This window comes from Heteronotia binoei, chromosome 1 (genome assembly GCF_032191835.1).
Source record: "Heteronotia binoei isolate CCM8104 ecotype False Entrance Well chromosome 1, APGP_CSIRO_Hbin_v1, whole genome shotgun sequence".
NCBI classification, from domain to species: domain Eukaryota; kingdom Metazoa; phylum Chordata; class Lepidosauria; order Squamata; family Gekkonidae; genus Heteronotia; species Heteronotia binoei.
The window spans coordinates 151,779,163-151,802,705 of NC_083223.1; the positions used below are offsets into that span (position 1 = coordinate 151,779,163).

A 23,543-nucleotide genomic window follows, 5' to 3' on the forward strand; every position below is an offset into this window, starting at 1 on the left:
TTTGCTCCTGCTTATTTTTTATTTATTTTTTTAATAAAAGATCCTGTTGATATTGTCTCTCTCTCGGCTTGGCTTCGCGAACGAACGAAGATTTAAGAAGGGTGCAATAGTCCACGTTTGCTGCAGGCTCGCTGGTGGCTGACAAGACCAATGTGGGACAGGCAGGTCCGGCCACAGCGGCTGCAGGGAAAAGTCTGATTTAGGGTTGGTCCTGTAGCAGTGCGATTCTTCCTCAATCTCCTTTTGTCCTCAAGACCAGCTATGCGTGCGTTCTCAAAGGAAGAGACAGCCTAGTGGATGGTGTGCCTCCATGCTTTGCGATCTGAGGCTAGGTCAGACCACTGGTGATGGTTGATGTGACAGGTGCTAAGGGATTTCTTCAAGGAGTCCTTGTACCTCTTCTTTGGTGCCCCTCTATTTCGATGGCCGGTGGAGAGTTCGCCATACAGGGCAATCTTGGGAAGGCGGTGGTTTTCCATCCTAGAAATATGCCCTGTCCAGCGCAGCTGCGTCTTCAACAGCAGTGCCTCGATGCTGGTAACCTCTGCCCGCTTGAGGACTTCAGTGTTGGTCACAAAGTCACTCCAGTGGATGTTGAGGATGGTGCGAAGGCAGCGCTGATGAAAGCGCTCAAGGAGTCGCAGGTGATGACGGTATAAAACCCACGATTCGGAGCCATAGATGAGGGTTGTCATCACAACCGCTTTGTAAACATTGATCTTTGTGCCTTTTTTCAGATGCTTGTTGCTCCACACTCTTTTGTGCAGTCGGCCAAATGCACGGTTTGCCTTTGCCAGCCTGTTGTCAATCTCCTTGTCGATCTTGGCATCTGAGGAGATGATGCACCCCAGGTAGCTGAACTGCTGGACTGTCTTCAGAACTGATTCACCCACAGTGATGCAGGGAGGGTGATAATCTTCCTGGGGTGCAGGCTGGTGGAGAACTTCTGTCTTCTTCAGACTAACTTCTAGGCCGAATAGCTTGGCAGCCTCTGCAAAGCAGGACGTCATATGCTGCAGAGCTGATACCGAGTGGGAGACGAGTGCAGCATCATCAGCAAACAGTAGCTCTCGGATGAGTTTTTCCATTGTCTTGGAGTGTGCCTTTAGTCGCCTCAGGTTGAACAGGCTGCCATCGGTGCGATAGCGGATGTAGACACCATCGTCCTCATCTAGATCTACTGCGGCTCTTTGAAGCATCATGCTAAAGAAGATCGTAAAGAGAGTTGGCGCGAGAACGCAGCCTTGCTTTACACCTGTGCCTATTGGGAAGGGCTCCGAGAGGTCGTTGCAGTGTCTGACTTGGCCTCGCTGGTCTTCGTGTAGCTGGATGATCATGCTGAGGAACCTTGGGGGACATCCTAAACGTTCCAAGATTTGCCACAGGCCTTTCCTGCTAACAGTATCGAAAGCTTTGGTAAGGTCGACAAAAGTCACATACAGAGCCTTGTTCTGTTCCCTGCATTTCTCTTGGAGCTGCCTGAGAACAAATACCATGTCGGTGGTGCTCCTGTTAGCTCTGAAGCCGCACTGGCTCTCTGGGAGGAGTTCTTCTGCAATGGTGGGCACCAGTCTGTTCAGGAGTATTCTGGCAAGGATTTTGCCTGCGATGGAGAGCAGGGTTATCCCCCGGTAGTTGGAGCAGTCTGACTTTTCCCCTTTGTTCTTGTATAGGGTGATGATGATTGCATCGCGAAAGTCCTGTGGTAATTTGCCTTGTTCCCAGCAGGTGACAAGTACTTTGTGAAGTGAGCTATGTAGTACTGTGCCCCCATGCTTCCAGATCTCTGGTGGAATTCCATCAACTCCCGCTGCCTTGCCACTTTTCAGTTGCTTGATGGCTTTAACAGTCTCTTCTAGGGTGGGGATCTCATCCAACTCTGTTTTCACCGGTTGAAGTGGGGTGAGGTGGATTGCTGAATCTTGAACTACGCGGTTGGCACTGAAGAGAACCTGAAAGTACTCCGAGAAGTGAGGAGCACTTGGCCGTCTGCACTATGCAAGGGACTCTGAGCCTGATATGATGGACCATATACTGCCTTCAGGGCTTCGTAGAACCCTCTTAAATCACCAGTGTCTGCACACAGCTGGGTTCTCTCTGCAAGCTTGGTCCACCACTAGTTCTGAATGTCTCGAAGCTTGCGCTGGAGGTTGCTACATGCAGCGCGAAAGGTTGCTTTTTTCCCAGGACAGGAGGGCTGAGCAAGATGTGCTTGGTAGGCAGATCTCTTTTTTGCCAGTAATTCTTGGATCTCTTGATTGTTCTCATCAAACCAGTCCTTGTTCTTCCTTGTGGAGAACCCGAGGACTTCTTCAGAGATCTGCAGGACGGTAGTTTTTAGGTGTTCCCAGAGTGCTTCTGGAGAAGGGTCTGTGGGGCAACTGAGGTCCTCAATTCTTGACTGGAGTTTTGCCTGGAAGGCAGCTTTAACTTCGGCTGACTGGAGGCTGCCAACCTGAAACTTCCTCCGAGGGATACCTCCTCTCCTGGGTGTGGGTTTAAAGTGAAGACGGAGATTGCAGCGTACAAGACGATGATCCGTATGACATTCTGCGCTGGGCATTACTCGGGTGTGTAAGACATCTCGAAGGTCTCTCTGGCGCACCAGAATGTAGTCGATAAGGTGCCAATGCTTGGACCGTGGGTGCATCCAGGTTGTCTTCAGACTGTTCTTCTGCTGGAAGATAGTGTTGGTGATGGTGAGCTGGTGCTCCATGCAGAATTCTAGCAGGAGGCGCCCGTTGTCATTGCAGTTGCCAATGCCGTGTTTGCCAAGAACTCCTTTCCAGGCTTCCGAGTCTTTACCTACTCTGGCATTGAAGTCGCCAAGGATGATCACCTTGTCCTCTGTAGGGGTCTTCCGTACAAGGTTGCGTAGATCAGCATAGAACTTGTTCTTTTCTGCAGGATCTGCTTGAAGGGTTGGGGCATACACACTGAAGAGTGTTGCATGCTGCTTGTTTTGAAGTGGGAGGCGCATGGACATGATGCGATCTGAGTGACCTGTTGGAAGGTTTTCGAGTTTGGAGGCAATGGAGTTCCTGACCATGAAGCCAACGCCAGAAAGGCGGCTCTCAGCCTTTGACTTACCCGACCAGTAGAGGGTATAGCCAGCACCGTGTTCTTGAAGACTACCTTCCTCAGGGAAACGGACCTCACTGAGAGCTGCTATGTCGATATTCAACCTGAGAAGTTCGTGGGCAACTAGAGCAGAGCGTCGTTCAGGGCGACCACTGCCTACTGTGTCAAGCATGGTTCTGATGTTCCAACACGCAAGCTTTAGTCTTTGCACACTTTGTGAGGCAGGTGCATGCCTTTTCTTTGTTGTTATTTTTCGACCGCAAGTAAGGATGCCCGTTGACCGCGGCTAGCCAACTGGGGTGGGGGAGACGAGCTTTGTTTAGGCCACCTTTTCTAGGCCCCTCTCCGTGTGGAGCAAGCAGTGCTGTCCCTAGATAAGGCTGCTTGGTCGTTCAGGGTGCTGCCGAAAGATGCTTTCGTCTCCGGGTTAGCATCAGGCGACCAATATCCTGAACCGCCTACATGCAGGATCGGGACTGCGGCTTCCAGTGGCACCTTCCACCTGCCGTTTCGCCCCTTGCCTATCGCTGCAGGACTTGATGCGTTGTGGGTTGTGTGTGTGGATATGCCCTTCAGGCCTGCGCAGAGGAATTTTTTAGGTGAAGCGCAGTGTGCGCGGTACTGGCTCCACCCTTTCACCTGGGGGTCATCTGCCATGGCCCAGTAATCCGGGACGCCGGCAGTGAGTCCTCCAGGTGGTAGGTGTTACATTAACAAGCTCTATCTGCCCGGGTTTGATGTTAGAGTTTCCTTCTCTTAGGCTGACGAGGTAGGTGGGCCCAGCCTGCCCATGCGGTTATACCGCCGGACACTTCGGTCGCACCATGACGTAGCAAACTCTGTGAAAACGGGGGGGACCAGCGAGAAGGTGTTGCTACGAATGCAGTGATGCAGGAGAGGCCATTGCAGTGACCATCTGCCAGGCATAGCCAGACAGTGACCACGCGGCGTTCACTACACCGGGAGAGGAGAGGCTATGTATTGCGCATGCACTTTCCCTGGGGGGGGTAGGATTCCCAGAGGGAATCTGAGCCCACCCCCCACCACCACCCCTGTTGATATTGTAACATATAAAGTACTGTCTACTAGTTTTATTTTGGTCTTTTGTTATTTCTATTTTTATTTTATGTTGGAAACAATTAAGGTATTAAAGATAAAATGATTATACTCATCTTCTCTGCTTATGATTATGGTTATTACTGTTAAAATTAGTACTTATCCCTAATATGATAAGATTACTTAGTGGCTTTTATTTTGTGGTTGGGCTTTGATGCTTTTCTCATTTGTTGGTATCAAAGATGAATAGTTTAGATTCATATTATAAGCATAAATAGCAAAAAAACCTATAATAAAATATGACTGTAGAATGTAATGGTTGTATTGGATTAAAATTTAAGACTTGTAGGTAGAAAAAATTTAATATCTGGTTTGAAAGGTAGAAATATAACAGCTATATCTATTGCTTTTCTCTGTTTTGTTTTCCTCCCAATTCCATTCCTTCTTTGCTTCTGTATCCTTGCATTTTTCCCCCTTTATACTGAAAACCAATAAAAATTTTAAAACTGGACAAGGATCCTGTATCAACCTTGGTAGAGAAAGAACAGTGGCACAATTACATCATGTCAGGAATGCCAGATGTAGTCCTAGTCCATCATCAAGCACTTACAGAGGAATGTAAACATTTCCATGCAAGTGGAGGAAGGGCTGATGGAGAAGCAACCTCTACTTACATTCATGTTCACTCAGCAAAGGAAGGATCTTGAGGGTCTCACATCAATAATTCCTTTCAATTCTACCTGTATATGTTTTCACTTTGGCACTTAAATAAACATTCTTAGCATTCAATAAAGCAGTCTGTTTCTTATCAAGTCTGTGGTTTTTCAGTCATTTTAGTCATTTAAAAGGCATGTTGATGAAAATATCCATTGCACAAACTTTGTACTGTAGGTGGCTCTAGTGGGGTTAATGGAACCCAATTCCATTGACACCCTACCATTAGATTTTTTCATCTATCCATGCCACTGTGTTTCTATGTAGTCACAGTCTTTCAGTGCTTTATGGAAAATACATCATTTGGTAAAAGATATTTATAGAACATGTGTCATTGGTTATCTACTTGACTAACACTTGTATTTCTTGTTTTTAAGATCCTAGTGTGGATTATGTAACAAGTGTGAGATCTTTAGGACGTTTATGTGAATCTGTTCATTCGTATTTACAATCCCTTACCATGGAGCAATTTGAAGAGCAATTTGTGATGTGGTTCCAATGGACCCAGTGCTCTGAGGTATCAGCATTATGGTAATAAGAATAATATTCTGAAAGCAGACCCAGTGCTACACTATCTGTGTGTTCTGTGACATAAGCAGAAAGACAATGAGCTTTCAGTCTCAGTCTTTGGAGAGCCAATTTGGTGTAGTGGTTAAGTGCACGGACTCTAATCTGGGAGAAGCAGGTTTGATTCTCCACTCCTCCACATACACCTGCTGGGTGAGCATGGGTCAGTCACACTTCTTGAAAGAACTGCTTTCTCAAAAGCAGTTCTGGAAAGAGCTCTCTCAGCCCCACTTACCTCACAGGGTGTCTGTTGTGGAGAGGGGAAGGGAAAGGAGATTGTAAGCCACTCTGAATGAAGGATGGGATATAAATCTAATCTCTTCTTCTAAATGCCAGTGGTAGAGGAAGAAGAAGAAGAATTGCAGATTTATACCCCGCCCTTCTCTCTGAATCAGAGACTCAGAGCGGCTTACAATCTCCCATGTCTTCTCCCCCCACAACAGACACCCTGTGGGATGGGTGGGGCTGAGAGGGCTCTCACAGCAGCTGCCCTTTCAAGACAACCTCTGCCAGAGCTGTGGCTGACCCAAGGCCATTCCAGCAGGTGCAAGTGGAGGAGTGGGGAATCAAACCCATTTCTCCCAGATAAGAGAGCTATGGCTGACCCAAGGCCATTCCAGCAGGTGCAAGTGGAGGAGTGGGGAACCAAACCCATTTCTCCCAGATAAGAGAGCTATGGCTGACCCAAGGCCATTCCAGCAGGTGCAAGTGGAGGAGTGGGGAATCAAACCCAATTCTTCCAGATAAAAGTCCACACACTTAACCACTGCACCAAACTGGCTTTCTACACCAAACATGAGGGAATGGTATATAATTTAAACCTAGTATGTTAATCTAAATAATTTTAATAGGAAATGTAAAGTCTCAGGTGTATGTTGCGCATGTGTTATTAAAGGCTATATGTGGAATTTGCTTGTGCAGTTGTGGGAGGCATAATGGTATAACATGAGCATGACCTACACCAGGGTTTTTCGGTATGCTCATCATACTTCCATGCTCATGACCCCTTTTCAGAATTTTAAAAGTAGTTGCAGGATGAAAAAAATTGGGAACCTGTGTGCACAGACACTCTGTGCTGATGCAGGAGTAGATTCCACAGTGATTCACAACTTTTTATTTCTTTTCCTATCCACAGATATTTCTTGAAATGTTTGATATCTTAAAATGTCCACACACTGCAGCAATTGAACTCAGTTTAATGAAGCTTACATCATGTTTGGAACGAGCCTTGGGTAATGTAAGTGCTAAAGCCTTCAGATTCCTGTAAACTTTACATTAATGTGGCCTTTCTGCACTCAAGAGCCAGTTTGGTGTAGTGGTTCAGTGTGCAGACTGTAATCTGGGAGAACTGGGTTTGATTCTCAACTCCTCAGCATGCAACTTGGGTCAGTCATAACCAATACTCCCCCTAAGCTGTGGAGTCTTGTGAGCAAAAATTCTATTTGTGAGCTGTTGGCATTAAAGTTGTGAGCTACTGCATAAATTAGTTTGCTCTGGGGTCATTTTTCCTGAGCCAGGATAAAAATATGCAAGCTGGAGGCTAAAAAACTATGAGCTAGTTAGAGGGAACACTGGTCATAAGAACATAAGAGAAGCCATGTTGGATCAGGCCAATGGCCCATCCAATCCAACACTCTGTGTCACACAGTGGCCAAAAAAATTATATCTATATATATAAACACATATATATACACACTGTGGCTAATACTCACTGATGGACCTCTGCTCCATATTTTTATCTAACCCCCTCTGGAAGCTGGCTATGCTTGTAGCCGCCACCACCTCCTGTGGCAGTGAATTCCACGTTAATCACCCTTTGGGTGAAGAAGTACTTCCTTTTATCCGTTTTAACCTGACTGCTCAGCAATTTTATTGAATGCCCACAAGTTCTTGTATTGTGAGAAAGGGAGAAAAGTACTTCCTTCTCTACTTTCTCCATCTCATGCATTATCTTGTAAACCTCTATCATATCACCCCGCAGTCAACGTTTCTCCAAGCTAAAGAGCCCCAAGCATTTTAACCTTTCTTCATAGGAAAAGTGTTCCAAACCTTTAATCATTCTAGTTGCCCTTTTCTGCACTTTTTCCAATGCTATAATATCCTTTTTGAGGTGCGGTGACCAGAATTGCACACAGTATTCCAAATGAGATCACACCATCGATTTATACAGGGGCATTGTGATACTGGCTGATTTGTTTTCAGTTCCCTTTCTAATAATTCACCATGGCATTGGCCTTTTTTATTGCAATCGCACAGTCTTGACATTTTCAGTGAGTTATCTACCACGACCCCAAGATCTCTCTCTTGGTCAGTCTCTGCCAGTTCACACCCCATCAACTTGTATTTGTAGCTGGGATTCTTGGCCCCAATGTGCATTACTTTGTACATGGCCACATTGAACCTAATCTTGACGCCCACTCACCCAGCCTCAACAGATCCCTTTGGAGTGCCTCACAATCCTCTCTGGTTCTCACCACCCTGAACAATTTAGTGTCATCTGCAAACTTGGCCACTTCACTGCTCACTCCCAACTCCAAATCATTTATGAACAAGTTAAAGAGCATGGGACCCAGTACTGAGCCCTGTGGCACCCCACTGCTTACCGTCCTCGACTGCGAAGACTGCCCATTAATACTCACTCTCTGCTTCCTATTAATTAGCCAGTTTTTGATCCACAAGAGGACCTGTCCTTTTACTCCATGACTCTTGAGCTTACTAAGGAGGAACTTTGATGAGGAACTTTATCAAAAGTTTTCTGGAAGTCAAGGTAAACAACATCTGTTGGGTCTCCTTTGTCCACATGTTTGTTCACCCCCTCAAAGAAATGTAACAGGTTAGTGAGGCAAGATCTTCCGTTATAAAACCCATGCTGAGTCTTCCTCAATAACTCGTGTTCATCAATGTGCCTACTCATTCTGTCCTTGATAATGGTTTCTACCAACTTCTCCCTCAGAGGTTGTCGGACATCTCTGTGGGTTATTCCTACTGTTCCTTCAGGGAGGCAGGAAACACTTTTTCACCTTCCTGTTGGCGCCTTCGGAATAACCCCGCCCTCAGTTTTGTTCCTGCCTCTACAGGGAGCAGCAGCACAAGGCTAGGCTAAGCCTTTTTTCTCTTTTTCGCTTCTTTATTTTCCCTTCCATAGCTATTCCTATTTCTCTTCCTCCTTTTCCCCTTCACTGGGCAAAGGTAGCAGAGAGGATCAGCTTGGGCCGTTCTAAATGGCTTGCAGCAAAGACGGTTTCTTTTCTGATGAGGAGGGAGAGTCGCACGCCGTGCCTCTCGCGGCGGTGAATTTCGTCGAAGTTGCTGACTTGCCTTCGTGGCTTGTTCGTGCCCTTCCCAACGCGGTCGCAGACGAATCGACTGCCGGCACCAAGAAACAGTGCGTAAGGAAGCCCCTGCTACGTGCCTCAGGCTGGCAGTGAACAGCGGCTGCCATTTTGGAAGTGCGGGTCTCAGCTCTCAGACCTTCCAACCCCTTAGAGCAGGCACTCTGGAGGCTCAGAACTACCTGCAGCCACAAGTGGAAGGCTTCCAGGACCGGGGTAATGTACCATTGAGCAACCCTCTGAACCCAGAGGCTATGCTCTTTATTAGGCGAGCGATGCAGGAGGAAATGGGATCCTTTTGCGCCCGAATGGGGCTTCTCCCACAGGGAACGACCTTTCCCTTAGATCCTCCCCGCTCTTTCTCCTGGCTTACCAAGGCAGCTCGAAGGCCCCATTACACTCTTCCCAGTCTCTACCTGCTGAGTCTGAATCTATAGCGTCTGGCTCTGATCAGGAGGATAGGGAAGAGGGGGAATGTTTCTCAGAGGAGGAACAGGAGGAGGTTAAAATACCTGAGCAGGCTAGTCGTTTCTTCCAACAGGAAGATTACCAGTTTTTGCTAGCCAAAACTCTTTCAGCATTAGAAATTGAGGAGGGGCCCATTGATGAGGAAGCCAAGGTAGCTAAATCAAAGAAGTTTAAGTCCAGAACCAGTGGAAATACTGAGTTCTTGCCCCGGGGGAAAACTTCTGAACAAGTATTCCCATTTCCAGAATACTTTGAAAAGCAGGTTAGAGTGGAATGGGAAAAGCCAGCTTCTCTTAAGCAGTTCCCTCACTTAGTCAAAAAGTTGTACGCACTTCCTGCTTACACTAATGAGTTATTACAGGCTCCAACAGTGGACGGTCCAGTAGCAGCTCTTCAATCCTCGGGCCTGGTATCGGAGGATGGCCAGGGTTCTCTTGGAGATCCTCTGGACAAAAAAGCTGAGGCGACATTGAAAAGACTATACGAATGTGGCCATGATGGTGAAGGCATCCTCTGCGGCCTCCCTGGTTTCCAGGGCATCCATTGTTTGGGTAAGTTACTCCAGATGTTACCAGAGGCCACAGACGTATGTTAGAGGGTGCCTCACGCATTCTTAAGGCAGCGTCATTTACTACTGATGCGACCTTAGACATCCTGACATTTGCCTCTAAGGCAATGGCATCCATTACGGTGGCTAGGAGCCTTCTATGGCTTCGGGCTTGGCAAGCTGACTTTCTCTCTAAGTCTACAGTGGCAGCATACCCTTTTCAGGGGGATCGTCTCTTCAGGGACGCTTTGGATAAGATCCTAGTAGAGACTAGGGATAAAAAGAAGGCCATGCCCAAATCCATTCGGAGAAATGATTAAAGGGGCCCTCAGTCCTTTCGGACTCAGCATTCCTTGGCCAGATACCGCACCGATTCAGAAAAGTTGAATTGGGAAACACCAAAGAACTCCTTTAAGAGAGGCTCATTCGGCTCCAAATTCAATCGAAATAACTTCTCCAAAATGGACAAGTCAGACTGAGAGGCCAAGTCCAAGCAGGCATGACTACAACCACATGCCGGTGGGAGCTCGACTACTCCCATTTTGCAGCAACCTGGGAAGCCTCTCAGGCAGATCAATGGTCTTTAGAAATTGTACAAGAGGGGTATTCAATAGAGTTGCACCGCATTCCACCAGACAGATTTGTCAGATCACCTACCCCCAAGCAGGGTCACAAATGTCTCATTACCACAAGAGCAATTCAGCATCTTCTCGACATTCGAGCAGTCGAACCGGTCCCGGGGTCGGAGAGGGGAATAGGTGTGTACTCCATTCTTTTCACCATCCCCAAGAAGAATGGCGACTGGAGGGCCATCTTGGATCTCAAGTTTCTGAACCGCTACATCAAGGTATGTCATTTCAGAATGGAAACCTTGAGATTCATTATGGACTCATTTTTGACAGGGGAGTATCTCACCTCCATAGACCTGACCGAAGCTTATCTTCACATACCTATCCATTCTTCTCATCGTCGTTTTCTAAGGTTTGTGGTACTGAATCAACATTACCAGTACAGGGCATTACCCTTTGATATATCAACAGCTCCCAGAGTTTTCTCCAAGATCTTAACAAATTCAGTAGTACAACTGAGAAAGCAGGGGGTCCGCGTTCATCCCTACCTGGACGACCCCTTAGTCAGATCCAACAGCAAAGAGAAATCTCTTTGGGACACAGTTCTGGCCATTCAGTGCCTTCAGTCACACGGGTTCATTGTGAACGTAGCAAAGAGTTCGCTGCAGCCGAGCCAGAGGTTGGAGCATCTAGGAGCAATGATCAACTCCACATGCAACTCGCTATTTCTGCCTCTATCCAAGGCCAGGACCATCAGGGACCTGGCTACCAGCCAATCATCACGACTGATGTTGCTTGCCAAACTAATGGGATTATTGATTTCAATCATAGACAGGATCCAATGGGCCAGATTTCACTCCAGACCTCTTCAAATGTTCCTGTGGCCATTTCAGATTCAGATCATGGAGAGAAAGGACATAAATTTGATAATTCCGTTATCAGTCAAGAGGAGCTTACAATGGTGGACAGACTTGACTCATCTTTGCCAGGGCAAATTGTTCCATCCTCCCTCATCCCTAGAGCTGTTCACAGATGCCAGCCTAGGGCGGTGGGGGGCCACTCTTCAGGACAAACCAGTCCAGGGCAGGTGGTCACAACGCAAGGGTCTGCTTCCCATCAATCTCCTGGAAGTCAGAGCCATACGTCTGGCTCTGGTTGCCTTCAGGACACAATTGCGTCAGAAACACGTTCTTGTCAGAATGGACAACATAACAGCCAAGGCATACCTGAACAACCAAGGGGGTTCCAGATCCTCATGGTTACACAGGGAACCATCAAGGATTCTAGCATGGGCAGAAAAGAATCTGGCCTCTCTAAGGGCGGAACACATCCGAGGCCAGGACAACATACAAGCAGACAGGCAATCTGCGAAGGCAAGTGGGCTCTCAGCCCAAGTCTATTCGATCTCATCTGTTAACGTTGGGGTCAACCAGACGTGGATCTATTTGCTTCCGACGCAAACACAAAGCTACCAAGGTATTTCACGAGGTTCTTCCATCCGGAAGCCGAACAGACAGACGCTTTGACAGCTCCATGGCCTCCAGGTCTCCTGTACGCGTTTTCTCCAGTCCCTCTGGTTTCTCGAGCTCTGCGGAGGGTAAGAGTTCTACAGGCGGAAATCATCATGGTAGCGCCCTATTGGCCACGGCGACCGTGGTTCTCAATGTTGACAGAGCTATCAATAGACCTTCTGCTGTCCCTGCCATTGTTTCCCGACATGCTCCATCAGGGTCCGGTGTGGCACCCCAACCCAGAGTGGCTTTACTTGACCGCGTGGAGATTGAGCGGGAAACCTTCAGAAGTTTAGGCTACTCACCTAAGGTGACGGACACTATGCTAGCGTCAAGAAGACCTTCCACTGTTCTTATATACAATACAACTTGGAAGGCCTTTGTCCGCTGGTGTTGTAGAAAAAAGGTCTCCTCGCTTGTCCCTTCCATTGCGGAGGTACTAGCATTTTTACAGGAGGGCCTAGTGTCCAGGTTAAAACCAGCTACCTTACGAAGGCAGATAGCTGCCCTGTCCACGGTCTTACCTGTCATTGGAGGGTACAGGCTATCTCAACATCCACACATCCAGTTATTTTTGCAGGGGGCCAATTTAAAGTCACCTCCAACAGTCCATTGTTTTCCTTCTTGGCGACTCCATACCATTTTGTCAGCCCTTACAGGAGGGTAAGAGTTCTACAGGCGGAAATCATCATGGTAGCGCCCTATTGGCCACGGCGACCGTGGTTCTCAATGTTGACAGAGCTATCAATAGACCTTCTGCTGTCCCTGCCATTGTTTCCCGACATGCTCCATCAGGGTCCGGTGTGGCACCCCAACCCAGAGTGGCTTTACTTGACCGCGTGGAGATTGAGCGGGAAACCTTCAGAAGTTTAGGCTACTCACCTAAGGTGACGGACACTATGCTAGCGTCAAGAAGACCTTCCACTGTTCTTATATACAATACAACTTGGAAGGCCTTTGTCCGCTGGTGTTGTAGAAAAAAGGTCTCCTCGCTTGTCCCTTCCATTGCGGAGGTACTAGCATTTTTACAGGAGGGCCTAGTGTCCAGGTTAAAACCAGCTACCTTACGAAGGCAGATAGCTGCCCTGTCCACGGTCTTACCTGTCATTGGAGGGTACAGGCTATCTCAACATCCACACATCCAGTTATTTTTGCAGGGGGCCAATTTAAAGTCACCTCCAACAGTCCATTGTTTTCCTTCTTGGCGACTCCATACCATTTTGTCAGCCCTTACAAAGAAGCCATTTGAACCTCTTCGAGAGGTGGACTTAAAATGGGTTCGAATGAAAACTCTCTTCTTGGTAGCCATAACGTCTGCACATCGGGTTTCGGAACTGGGGGCTCTATCAGTGAAAGCTGGGCTTTGTGTGTTCCGTAAAGAAAAGGTGGTTCTGCGCACAGATCCTTCCTTCCTGCCCAAGGCTGTTTCTAAGTTCCATCGTACACGAGAAATCTACCTACCCACATTTTGTCCACAACCCAAACATCCAAAGGAAGTTGTTTGGCATACCTTAGACGTGCGCAGAGCCTTAAAAATTTTCATCCTGAGATCTGAATCGATTACGAAAACAGACTATATGTTCATTAACATCTCTCCTCCCAGAGCTGGAGATAAGATGTCCACTTCGTCAATTAGTGCAGTTCTGAAGGCCTGTATCAGTGAAGCATATAGGGCTTCAGGGTTGCAAATTCCTAGAGGAATTACGGCCCATTCCCTTAGGAGTGCCTCCACAAACGCAGCACTGCTGAATCGCACTTCAGTGGAAGAGGTGTGTAGAGCTGCTACCTGGTCCTCTCCATTACATTTGTAAAGCACTATAAGATTCATTCCATGGCCTCAGCAGACGCAGCATTTGGGAGAAAAGTATTACAGCATGTTCTGGGGGAGGCCAGTGATGAAGAACTATCCAACTAGGGGGGACTGCTCTGGTAGGTCCCACAGAGATGTCTGACAACCTCTGAGGGAGAACGGCCCATTGGACTTACCGTGAGAGGTCCTTCTCCTCAGAGGTTCGGAGGACATCTCGCCACTCCCAGATTTATCTTCATCGCTTATATCTTATTATGCTCTATCTACTACAGCTTTTCTCCCTTGTACTGTTCTACTTTCAGTACTATTGGAGTTCACTATTACCGTTTATGTTGTAGTTTGTAAGTTGTTAGTTTGTGTTTATAGTCCTTCTAGTTAGAGGGAAGAAAACACTGCTTTCGGAGTCCCACAACTGAAGGCGGGGTTATTCCGAAGGGGCCAACGGGAAGGTGAAAAAAGTGTTTCCTGCCTCCCTGAAGGAACAGTAGGAATAACCCACAGAGATGTCCTTTGAACCTCTGAGGAGAAGGACCCCTCACGGTAAGTCCAATGGGCCGTTTCCCGGTATTGAAGTCAGGCTGACTGGCCTATAATTTCCCGGATCTCCTCTGGAACCCTTATTAAAGATGGGAGTGACATTTGCTACCTTCCAGTTCTCAGGAACGGAGGCAGATTTCAATGAAAGATTACATATTTTTGTCAGAAGATCCACAAGTTCAACTTTGAGTTCTTTCAGAACTCTTGGATGTATGCCATCCGGACCTGGTGACTTATTAGTTTTTAATTCGTCTATCAGTTGTAGGACCTCCTCTCTTGTCACTTCAATCTGACTCAGGTCTTTCAACACCCCTTCCAAAATTAGCGGTTCTGGAGCAGGCAAACACTTCTTGTCTTCCACCGTGAAGACGGAGGCAAAAAATGCATTCAGTTTCTCAGGCATTTCCCTATCCTCCTTCAGTAATCCTTTGACCCCATGGGCATCCAAGGGCCCCACTGCCTCCCTAGCTGATTTCCTGCTTCTAATATATTTGAAGAAATTTTTATTGTTGGTCTTTATGTTTTTTGCAATATGCTCCTCATAGTCCCTTTTTGCCAGCCTGATCACCATCTTGCATTTGATTTGCCACAGCCTGTGTTCCCTTTTATTAATCTCACATGGACTAGCTTTCCACCACTTAAAGGAGTCCTTTGTACCTTTTACAGCTTCCATTACTTTGTTTGTTAACCATGCAGGCCTTTTCTTATACCTGTTTGTGCCTTTCCTAGTATATATTTCATCTGACCTTCTAGGATTGTAGTTTTAAATAGCCTCCAAGCTTCCCCAAGGGTTTTGACTGTATTTACCTTTCCTTTCAGTTTCCTCTTCATATGCCTCCTCATCTCAGAGAATTTACCCCTTTTAAAGTTAAACGTGGTTGTGCTGGTATTTTGGGGCAACTCTATTTATACAAATGGTGAAATCAATAACGTTATGGTCACTGCTCTAAAGCGGTGTGATCATTTTTACATCTCTCACCAAGTCTTGGGCATTACTTAGGACCAAATCCATGATCGCCCCACCCCTGGTAGGTTCTGAGACATCTGCTCCATAGCACAATCATTGAGCGCATCAAGAAACGCAATCTCTTTCGACCTGAACACACATTGACCCAATTAATCTGCGGGTAGTTAAAATCACCCATTACGACACAGTTTTTACGTTTAGCCACTATCTTTATTCCTTCCATCATATTATAATCGTCCTCTATCTTTTGATTTGGTGGGTAATAACGAACTCCCATAGTTAAATTTCCTTTTGGGCCCTCTATTTCAACCCAAAGCATTTCTAGAAGGGAATCTAATTCTCTGACCTCAGTCTTACTGGACCGTATACCCTCTCTGACATACAGAGCCACCCCACCTCCAACCCTTCCCTCCCTATCCTTCCGATATAACTTATATCCAGGAATCACCGTGTCCCACTGATTCTCCTCATTCCACCAAGTTTCTGAAATTCCCACAATGCCTATGTTTTCTCCCAACACTAAACATTCCAACTCACCAATTTTACTTCGAACACTTCTAGCATTTGCATACAAACATCTATAATTTCCCAGGCAAGCTAGGCCCGCAACCTTCCTCCTGGCGCCTCGAGACTTTGGCAGACAGTCCATACTGTTTGTCACCATCTCAGTGGACAACTCTGATGCATTACCCGGTAGAAAAGTAACAGTTAACCCTTTATCTCTCTGAGATGAGTCCTCCCAAACCAGAGGCATTTCAACTCCTGTCGGCTTTCCCCCAAAATTTAGTTTAAAAACTGCTCTTCCACTTTTTTGATTTTAAGCGCCAGCAGCCTGGTTTCATCTGGGGACAAGTGGAGACCGTCTCTTTTGTACAGCTCCCTCTTGTTCCAGAAAGCATCCCAGTGCCTAACAAACTTAAACACTTCCTCCTTACACCATTATCTTATCCACACATTGAGACTTCTAATTTGTGCCTCTCCAGCCCTGCATGTGGAACAGTTAGCACTTCTGAGAAGGCTACCTTGGAGGTCCTGGCCTTAAGTCTCCTGCCTAGCAGCCTAAATTTTTCCCCCTGGACCTCACGACTGCATTTCCCCACATCGTTGGTGCCAATATGCACCACGACCACTGGCTCCTCCCCTGCACTGTCTATCAGCCTATCTACTACACGCGTAATGTCCGCTACCTTCGCACCAGGCAGGCAAGTTGCCATACTGTCAGCTGTCTACTTGCCTAAGGATCGAATCACCAACTACCAAGACCCCTCCTCTCACCCTGCCCAGGGATGGTTCCTTGGCATGAAAGGATTATCCTTAGCACGGTGCCCTGTTCTCTCTCAACCCTCATGCTTCCTGGCAGCAACAGGGCTGCCACGTTCAGAGCGAAGCTCGTCTAATACACCCCCGAGAGTCTTCCCCAAGTGCCTAACTGACTGTCTCTGCTTCTTCAGGTCAGTCACTTTGGCCTCAAGGGTACGAACTCGTTCCCTGAGGACCAGGAGCTCCTTGCATCGAGCACACACCCAGGACTTCTGTCATACATGTGACATTCAGTACAAAACACTGGAAAGCCCCCACCCCCCTGCTGGCATTCTACCTTCATGATAGCTTTTTAAAATATATATACAGTCCCCTTTAAATCCTGTTTGTTTATGTGGCTCCCCTTCTGGAGGGTCAACTTACCTTATTGGGAGCACAAGGAAATTAGGGATCTGGGTTCCTGGTCCTTACAGAGCCCCCAGGCTAAGAGCCACAGGACAAGAGCCCTTTAGCCCTTGCCTCTGGCAAGGCGCAGCTTAACAATGCAAATAGGGTGGGGAACACAGCCACTCCTAATCAATCAGCAACAATCACCTTCAATCACCTTCATCTTCAGCCCACTCAACCAAACAAACAGCAGTTCCCAGCAACCACAAACTCTGAATTTTCAGCAGTCACACAAACTCAGAAATTCTCAGCAACTTCCCCAGCTGCTCACCCTTGTATCAGTTATTCTCTGCTCTATCTCAGAGCTTCTCTGCTCTCTCTCTCAGAACTCTCTCAGAGCTCTCTCTCATAACTCTCTCAGAGCTATTCCTCTCAAGAGCAGTTCTGGGAGAGCTCTCTCTGCCCTAGTTACCTCATAGTGCATCATAGTGCATCTGTTGTGGGGAGGGCAAGGGAAAGGAGATTGTAAGCCTCTCTAAGACTCCAGGTGAAGGGTGGGGTATAAATCCAATCTCTTCAGGAAACTTCAGTATTTCACTTCTTCATCTTGATAGTGAAAAAGTTTGCAAGCTGAGTCTAATTACCAGCTGTGTTCCATTTTTAGGCGTTTGGAAAAGTTTACTGTAGGAATAAATTCAGAAGCAGTCAGAAGGGCAGCTTGTGCTTTCATCAGCCCTCTAGTGGAACCTGCGACATCCCACACCTCACATACTTATTATTTGTTTTCCCATAGTTAGAGTGTGATACAGCATATTCCACAGTCATGTGCTGTGTCAAGAAGATGGTGTCTGCTGTGAAGCTTGGTCCTGGCAAGTTGCATGGAGCAGGAAAGAGGGAGTGAGCTCTGGATGGGCTTCCTGCCCCTTACTTACCATGCACAATTGGAGTCTGTAGTTGCTGAGTGGAAAGAGAGGAAGAGAACCAGGCAAAGGAGAATGCCCAGCCTAATACTCGTTCCTCTCCACCCTCTTCACTCTCCCATATAGAAAACATTGATTTCTTTTATCCCTAAACCAAAGGCAGTATTACAGTGCAAGAAATTTGAGTAATTAGGTGGTCAAGATATTAAATTGGAGGTGGGGGAAGCAATACTGTTAAACCAATTCTACTCAGCATAGGAATATGATTATAATATTTTAAATGAAGGCAATCCTCCTTTTTCTTTCCTATAGTTGCTGCTTTATTTACTAAACGTTCAGCTCTTAGTTCTAAAAGCAGAACCTTTTTCCAGCTCTTTTTACTGTCAAAAACATTTATTTCCATATATAGCAAAGTGATATTTTGTTATTTTTTTCAGCAAAAGTGATTTCTTAAGTAAAAATGATAATTCCAGTGCAACGCAAAGGCAGGATTGACTGGGCACAATTCTTTTTTTGCTGCAGTCCAGAACACACACATCAGTATTAAACATTTACAGGTTGAGAATGCCTGTATTTAGAGTAGCATCTTTAAAAAGGCAGACTTTTGTTTGCCTATGGAGATGCTCTGTATATTCCTTTAGGAAATCAGTTTTGGCTGGATGACAGCAAGACACACAGAGAACAAGGGCCACACCAGTAAACAAGCAAATATGGGCAAAAAGCCTATGGTGCAAGAAACAGAATCTTAATAGGAAAATAATAGGTAAAAAACATTTTTCTATTCCAGTTTCTATGTAATATAATTAAAAGCTTGAGAAAATAAAAGTATTTGCTCGGCACCTTGATTTTCATGCCATATTAGGCTTTATAAGTAATAACCAGAACTCTAAATTGTCTCTGGAGGCAAACAGTAAGCCGGTGAAGATGTTTTAAAACTGGTAGGATAGGACAAGTTACCGCCAATAGCAGCCTAGCTGCTGAAACATTTGAAGCTTCTAGGTAGTCTTCAAAGGCAGCCCCATGCTATATTTGTTTAGAGTTTGTGTTATAGCTTTCCAGAACCTACTAAAGAGAGTTCACAGCTAAACAATTAAAAATACTAATGAACCAATAAAAACAGTTCAAGGCAATAAAGGCCTACCTGAATATCAAAGCAGGATAAAAGTTTAAAATAATATTGATAAAGCAGTTCTAAGGCTCAGAGGAGACCATGAAGTAGTTTTAAAAAGATGGATCCCCTTAGTTAAAAGTATGAGTAAAATGAAATGCTTTTGGCCAGCTGTGTAAAGGAAAATAAGGTGGGCATCTAGTGAACATCATGGGAGATGGCAATCCAAAAGTGGGGTGTTACAACTGAAAAAGACTTGTTGCTGGTCACCTGTCCAGGTGAGTGCATGAAGAGCAGATATCCATAAGAAGATCTTATCTGATGTGCTGGACAATAGATTGTTACAGTATGGTGTTTTAGTAGTCAGATCTTGTTTCACTAATCCAATCTGTATGTAATCTGTGCGTGGATCACTGTAGTCAAAGATATTGTGAATAAATTAATTTTGTTAACAAGTTTTATGAGATAAGATATATATTTTTTGTTTGTAGGTATTCTTACTTATTGGCAAAGATTGTCCTTTTCTTTTAAGAGACCTACTTGCATCTTGGGAACTTTGCACAATATTTGGGCAATCAGTGGTGAGTGCTTGTTTTTTGAAATCTGTATTGCTTATAAACAATATTGCTTTTATATTGGTGCTTGCGGGGGGGTGTACAATGGAACTTCGATACTAGGGGCTCCTCAGAAGTGGAGAGTTGCTTAAGTGCCCCCCACCCCAGACTTGCAGAAAGATGAATTTCTTCTGAACATTTTGCAGTGCCTCAGTTCCTGTTAAGAATACCTAACCAGTGCATGTTCACTGAGGACAAGACAAGGAGATATTCTGTGACCTTAGTATTGCTGGAAACTAGGGTTACAAAACTGTAATGTTATAATTCATTCTTAAATGTGCTCAGTAGAGGAAAGGCAAATGATGGAAATAATAATATATATTTATTAATGTCTGTTTGTTTTTCAATTTTAACAAATATCTGTATAAATTTTGAACACTTTAGTTTCCATATATGACTATCCTGTAAATGGCCTGCACTTTTGAGGCAATTAAGCCCGCTGAACTCAAAGAGTTTTACTCCTAAATAAACATGTATAGAATTATGTCTATCTCAATTTATAAATATATGACCTTGAACACATGGGTATGAGCTTGTAATTACCAAATAGGTTCCATAAACTTGAAAACTGTACCAAATGTATCTCTTTCCCACTCAAACACATGCAAACCTCAGTTTTTTAGCGGTAGAAATGGGTCGGAGTTTATGTAAATACTTACAGTTGTGCTTTATCCAAATTAGATGGATGTCCTGAGAGTGTTCATTGGGTCTCCAGATGGTCTAAATCTTCGCAATATTTTGTGGCATGGATTTGCATCCCCTCAAGAAATTCCTACAAAGTAAGAATGCATATTAAATGAATTGTGTTTTCTTACCCATATTTTTCATAGTAAGCGTTAACTGATTTTTTTTTTAAAAAAAAAACTATTTGCCTTCAGTCCTCCATTAGGTTGCCAAGTCCCCCACAGCCTCCAGCGGGGGGACTGTTTTTGTGCGTGCGTAGTGATGACATAAATCGCAAGTGATGTCATTGCACTGGCGATGTCATGTGCCGGCCGCTCTAGGAGCTTCTGGGAAAACTCTATGGTTTTCCTAGATGCTCTAGCAATTTGGGAGGGAAAGCTCTATGGTACCATAGAGTGACATCATCACGCCAGCAATGTCGAGTTATGTCATTGAGCTGGCAATGTCGAGGGAGGATCCCCCGCCGGCCCGGGAACTTGGCAGCCCTGTTCTACATATATACAAAAATACAAAATATTGTGCACAAACAACCACTCTTAACTGGTGTACATAAAGTTCTATAATAATGAAATGAACAGCCCACAACAGTGGGCATACATTCATACAATATAAATAGAAAACAACAGTCTCAAAACAATAATCCAAGGAGGACCCCACACAGTCACAGAGTTTTCAAAATTTACGGCCGTAAATTAAGATACCTAAATGGGCGTTTGAGAAAGAACTTGGCTGGAGTTTTCAGTTTGACTTACAAGGAAGCTGCAGGAGCAGCGGAACGCAATTAAATCTGGGGTTTGCGTGAAGGTTAGAATTTGTCCTTCAGAAGTCAACAAACAACGGAGGGACTCCTGCGGAACATCATTTTTGGAGCCTTTGCACTCATTTTGAAAACTCTGTGGGTGTTTTCGCACTCACCTTCAGCCGGCGCCGCGACCCTCTTGACGACGGAGGATCTGTGCTGATTTCCCACACGAAGCGCTGGAGCAACCAGAAGAGCCGCCAATTTCCGGCGTGAAGCCCGCTCAAGCGTTTTCCTGCTTCCTGGCGATTTGCGTTTGAGCGGGCTTCGCGCCGGAAATTGGCGGCTCTTCTGGTTGCTCCAGCGCTTCGTGTGGGAAATCAGCACAGATCCTCCGTCGTCAAGAGGGTCGCGGCGCCGGCTGAAGGTGAGTGCGAAAACACCCTGTGACTGTGTGGGGTCCTCCTTGGATTATTGTTTTGAGACTGTTGTTTTCTATTTATATTGTATGAATGTATGCCCACTGTTGTGGGCTGTTCATTTCATTATTATAGAACTTTATGTACACCAGTTAAGAGTGGTTGTTTGTGCACAATATTTTGTATTTTTGTATTGTTGTATTTCATATATTGTGCTGCCACTGTTCTTTTGCACTGTTCTACATATAGGCTGGCAGTTTATATCACATTGAACCCAGTGATACTGAAGTAGTTTAAATTAGTGTAGAGATGCAGCTTTAACTATGTTTCTGAAAGTCTTTCATTGTTTTCCTTTTTGCCTTTAACTGAAATACTCATCAGTTAATGCAGATGAACTGGCAATTTGTTTTTTGTATTTCCACCCTTCTTTTCTTCCAGATTGACTGCCAAAGCAACTTACAGTTCAAACTCACATTCATAAATTATTCAGATAACAACATAAAGGTGTCACTGTACTCAAACTTTGTTCAAATAACAGTAGTCATAAGCAATTTGCAGAAATCTGTCTGACTATTTGAGGTAGCATAGGCCAGAGAAATGAGAACTCTTATGTATGCCCCCCAAGAAATGACTTTTTAATTGATATGGTCTATGACTGAAACTAATATTGAGCTGAGATTAATATGGTATCTCTGATAATTAAGTGTATTTATGCCAAAGTAATTTAAATTTTTTAAGAAAAAAGCTCTAATAGTGAGGAAGGAGAGCAGGCCAATAGTCAGGACTTGGGGTGGGCAAGACTGTGAGACATTTCCCCAATTACCTGCTACTATTGTTACAAACATATATTTTTGTCTTAGAAGAGAAGATTCTGAGAACAAACAAAAATGTGCACAAATATTGGCTAAAAAGGTATAAATGAGCAGCATGGAAACCAACTTTTCCAGGCATTTGATTTTCTTGTATTGGTGACCATGACTGGATTTTGGTTTAAAAAAAAATGACTGGGAAAATTATAGAAATCTGCAAAGTAATATCACCTCACAAATGTTACTGGAGAATGGTATGTGTGTAGCCATATTGTTAATTTATTATATGTAATTTTCCCTAGATATTCTTCTATGTTGGTTCTTTTAACTGTAGGACTGGGACAACTGCTAACCAGTTATCTTCTGCAAACTCAGTCTGTTTTAATCCATCGACCTTATGTATCTTTCACAAACCTAACAGAGTTGCATGTTTTTCCAGGTATGAACGTTATGACTGACTATTAGAGATAATTTAATGTTATTGATTACACTTCTTGAACTTTCTTTTGTTTTTCTTTATATACATTTGTTCAGAGACTCAAATCAATGCAAAAATTTGGATGCTGAAGTCTACTGTAGTAAGAGAGGCAGCAGATATCTGGCCTTGCTGTCAATATTTAATCAAAATTTTAATAACTGAAATAACAACCAAAATCTTTAAAAGAGATTTAGTGAACATTTATATCTGTGACTTCTATGCCTTTCAACACCTTATGCAGAAGCAAACCCAAGCTTTCCCCAGTGGTACATTGAGCAGTACAATGGTACAGTGCGTCCTAATTAGTGTATCTATAGGATATGTATATTTGCAAATGCGTAAATCCATTCACACTTTATATTTTTAATGTACACTAAGGTGTATACCTTAAAATATAATGAGGCCCTAAGTTTTTGTGTCATGCAGGAAAGTATGAGGGAAATTTTCATGCTCAGTGGATCTTACTTTCAGAAAACCAGCAATGTTTACTGTATTGTGTACTTACGTCATAGAACAAAAGCATTCCCTAGTTTATTTGGTAGGGCAATTGTATATTTATTGACAGCAAGTGCCATTGTGTTTTCTAGGACTGAGTTCTGAGTAAACATGCATAGAGACTAGGTGGATAGATCTCCCAAATGGTTTATTTTCTTTCCTGATTGCTCAATAAAATAATGGTGGACATCACACTGCTGTTAGGTAAACTTGGCAGGACATTTATGAATCTCTTTCCTCTACCCCCAGTAACATGTGCCTTATAATAAATAATCCCTTTATCAAATGTGACAAAGCTTAATATTTCAGTGCACTCTCCTTTTTGCTCTTTCTAGATCTTAGTCATGAACTGCTCTCCTTGACTGAAGAATTAGTAGTCAAATCTAGTATTGTATTAAGAACTATGCAGCCTTTCTGGATTACGGCACTAACTTTATTCAGACAACACAGGTAAAAACCTGTTATATTTTT

The 23,543-nt window shown here is 44.7% G+C and overlaps 1 protein-coding gene across 1 annotated transcript in view; it reads left to right on the forward strand.

The window, feature by feature from the left end:
• The window catches only part of LOC132573727 (endoplasmic reticulum membrane-associated RNA degradation protein-like), a 115,984-nt gene that overhangs the window by 46,844 nt on the left and 45,597 nt on the right, over positions 1-23,543 (forward strand). The window contains exons 2-7 of the mRNA XM_060241466.1: positions 5,229-5,368; positions 6,554-6,655; positions 19,326-19,415; positions 20,130-20,227; positions 22,402-22,538; positions 23,408-23,522. Of these exons, the coding sequence (XP_060097449.1) occupies positions 5,229-5,368; positions 6,554-6,655; positions 19,326-19,415; positions 20,130-20,227; positions 22,402-22,538; positions 23,408-23,522 (682 nt within the window). The remainder of the gene's footprint in view (positions 1-5,228; positions 5,369-6,553; positions 6,656-19,325; positions 19,416-20,129; positions 20,228-22,401; positions 22,539-23,407; positions 23,523-23,543) is intronic.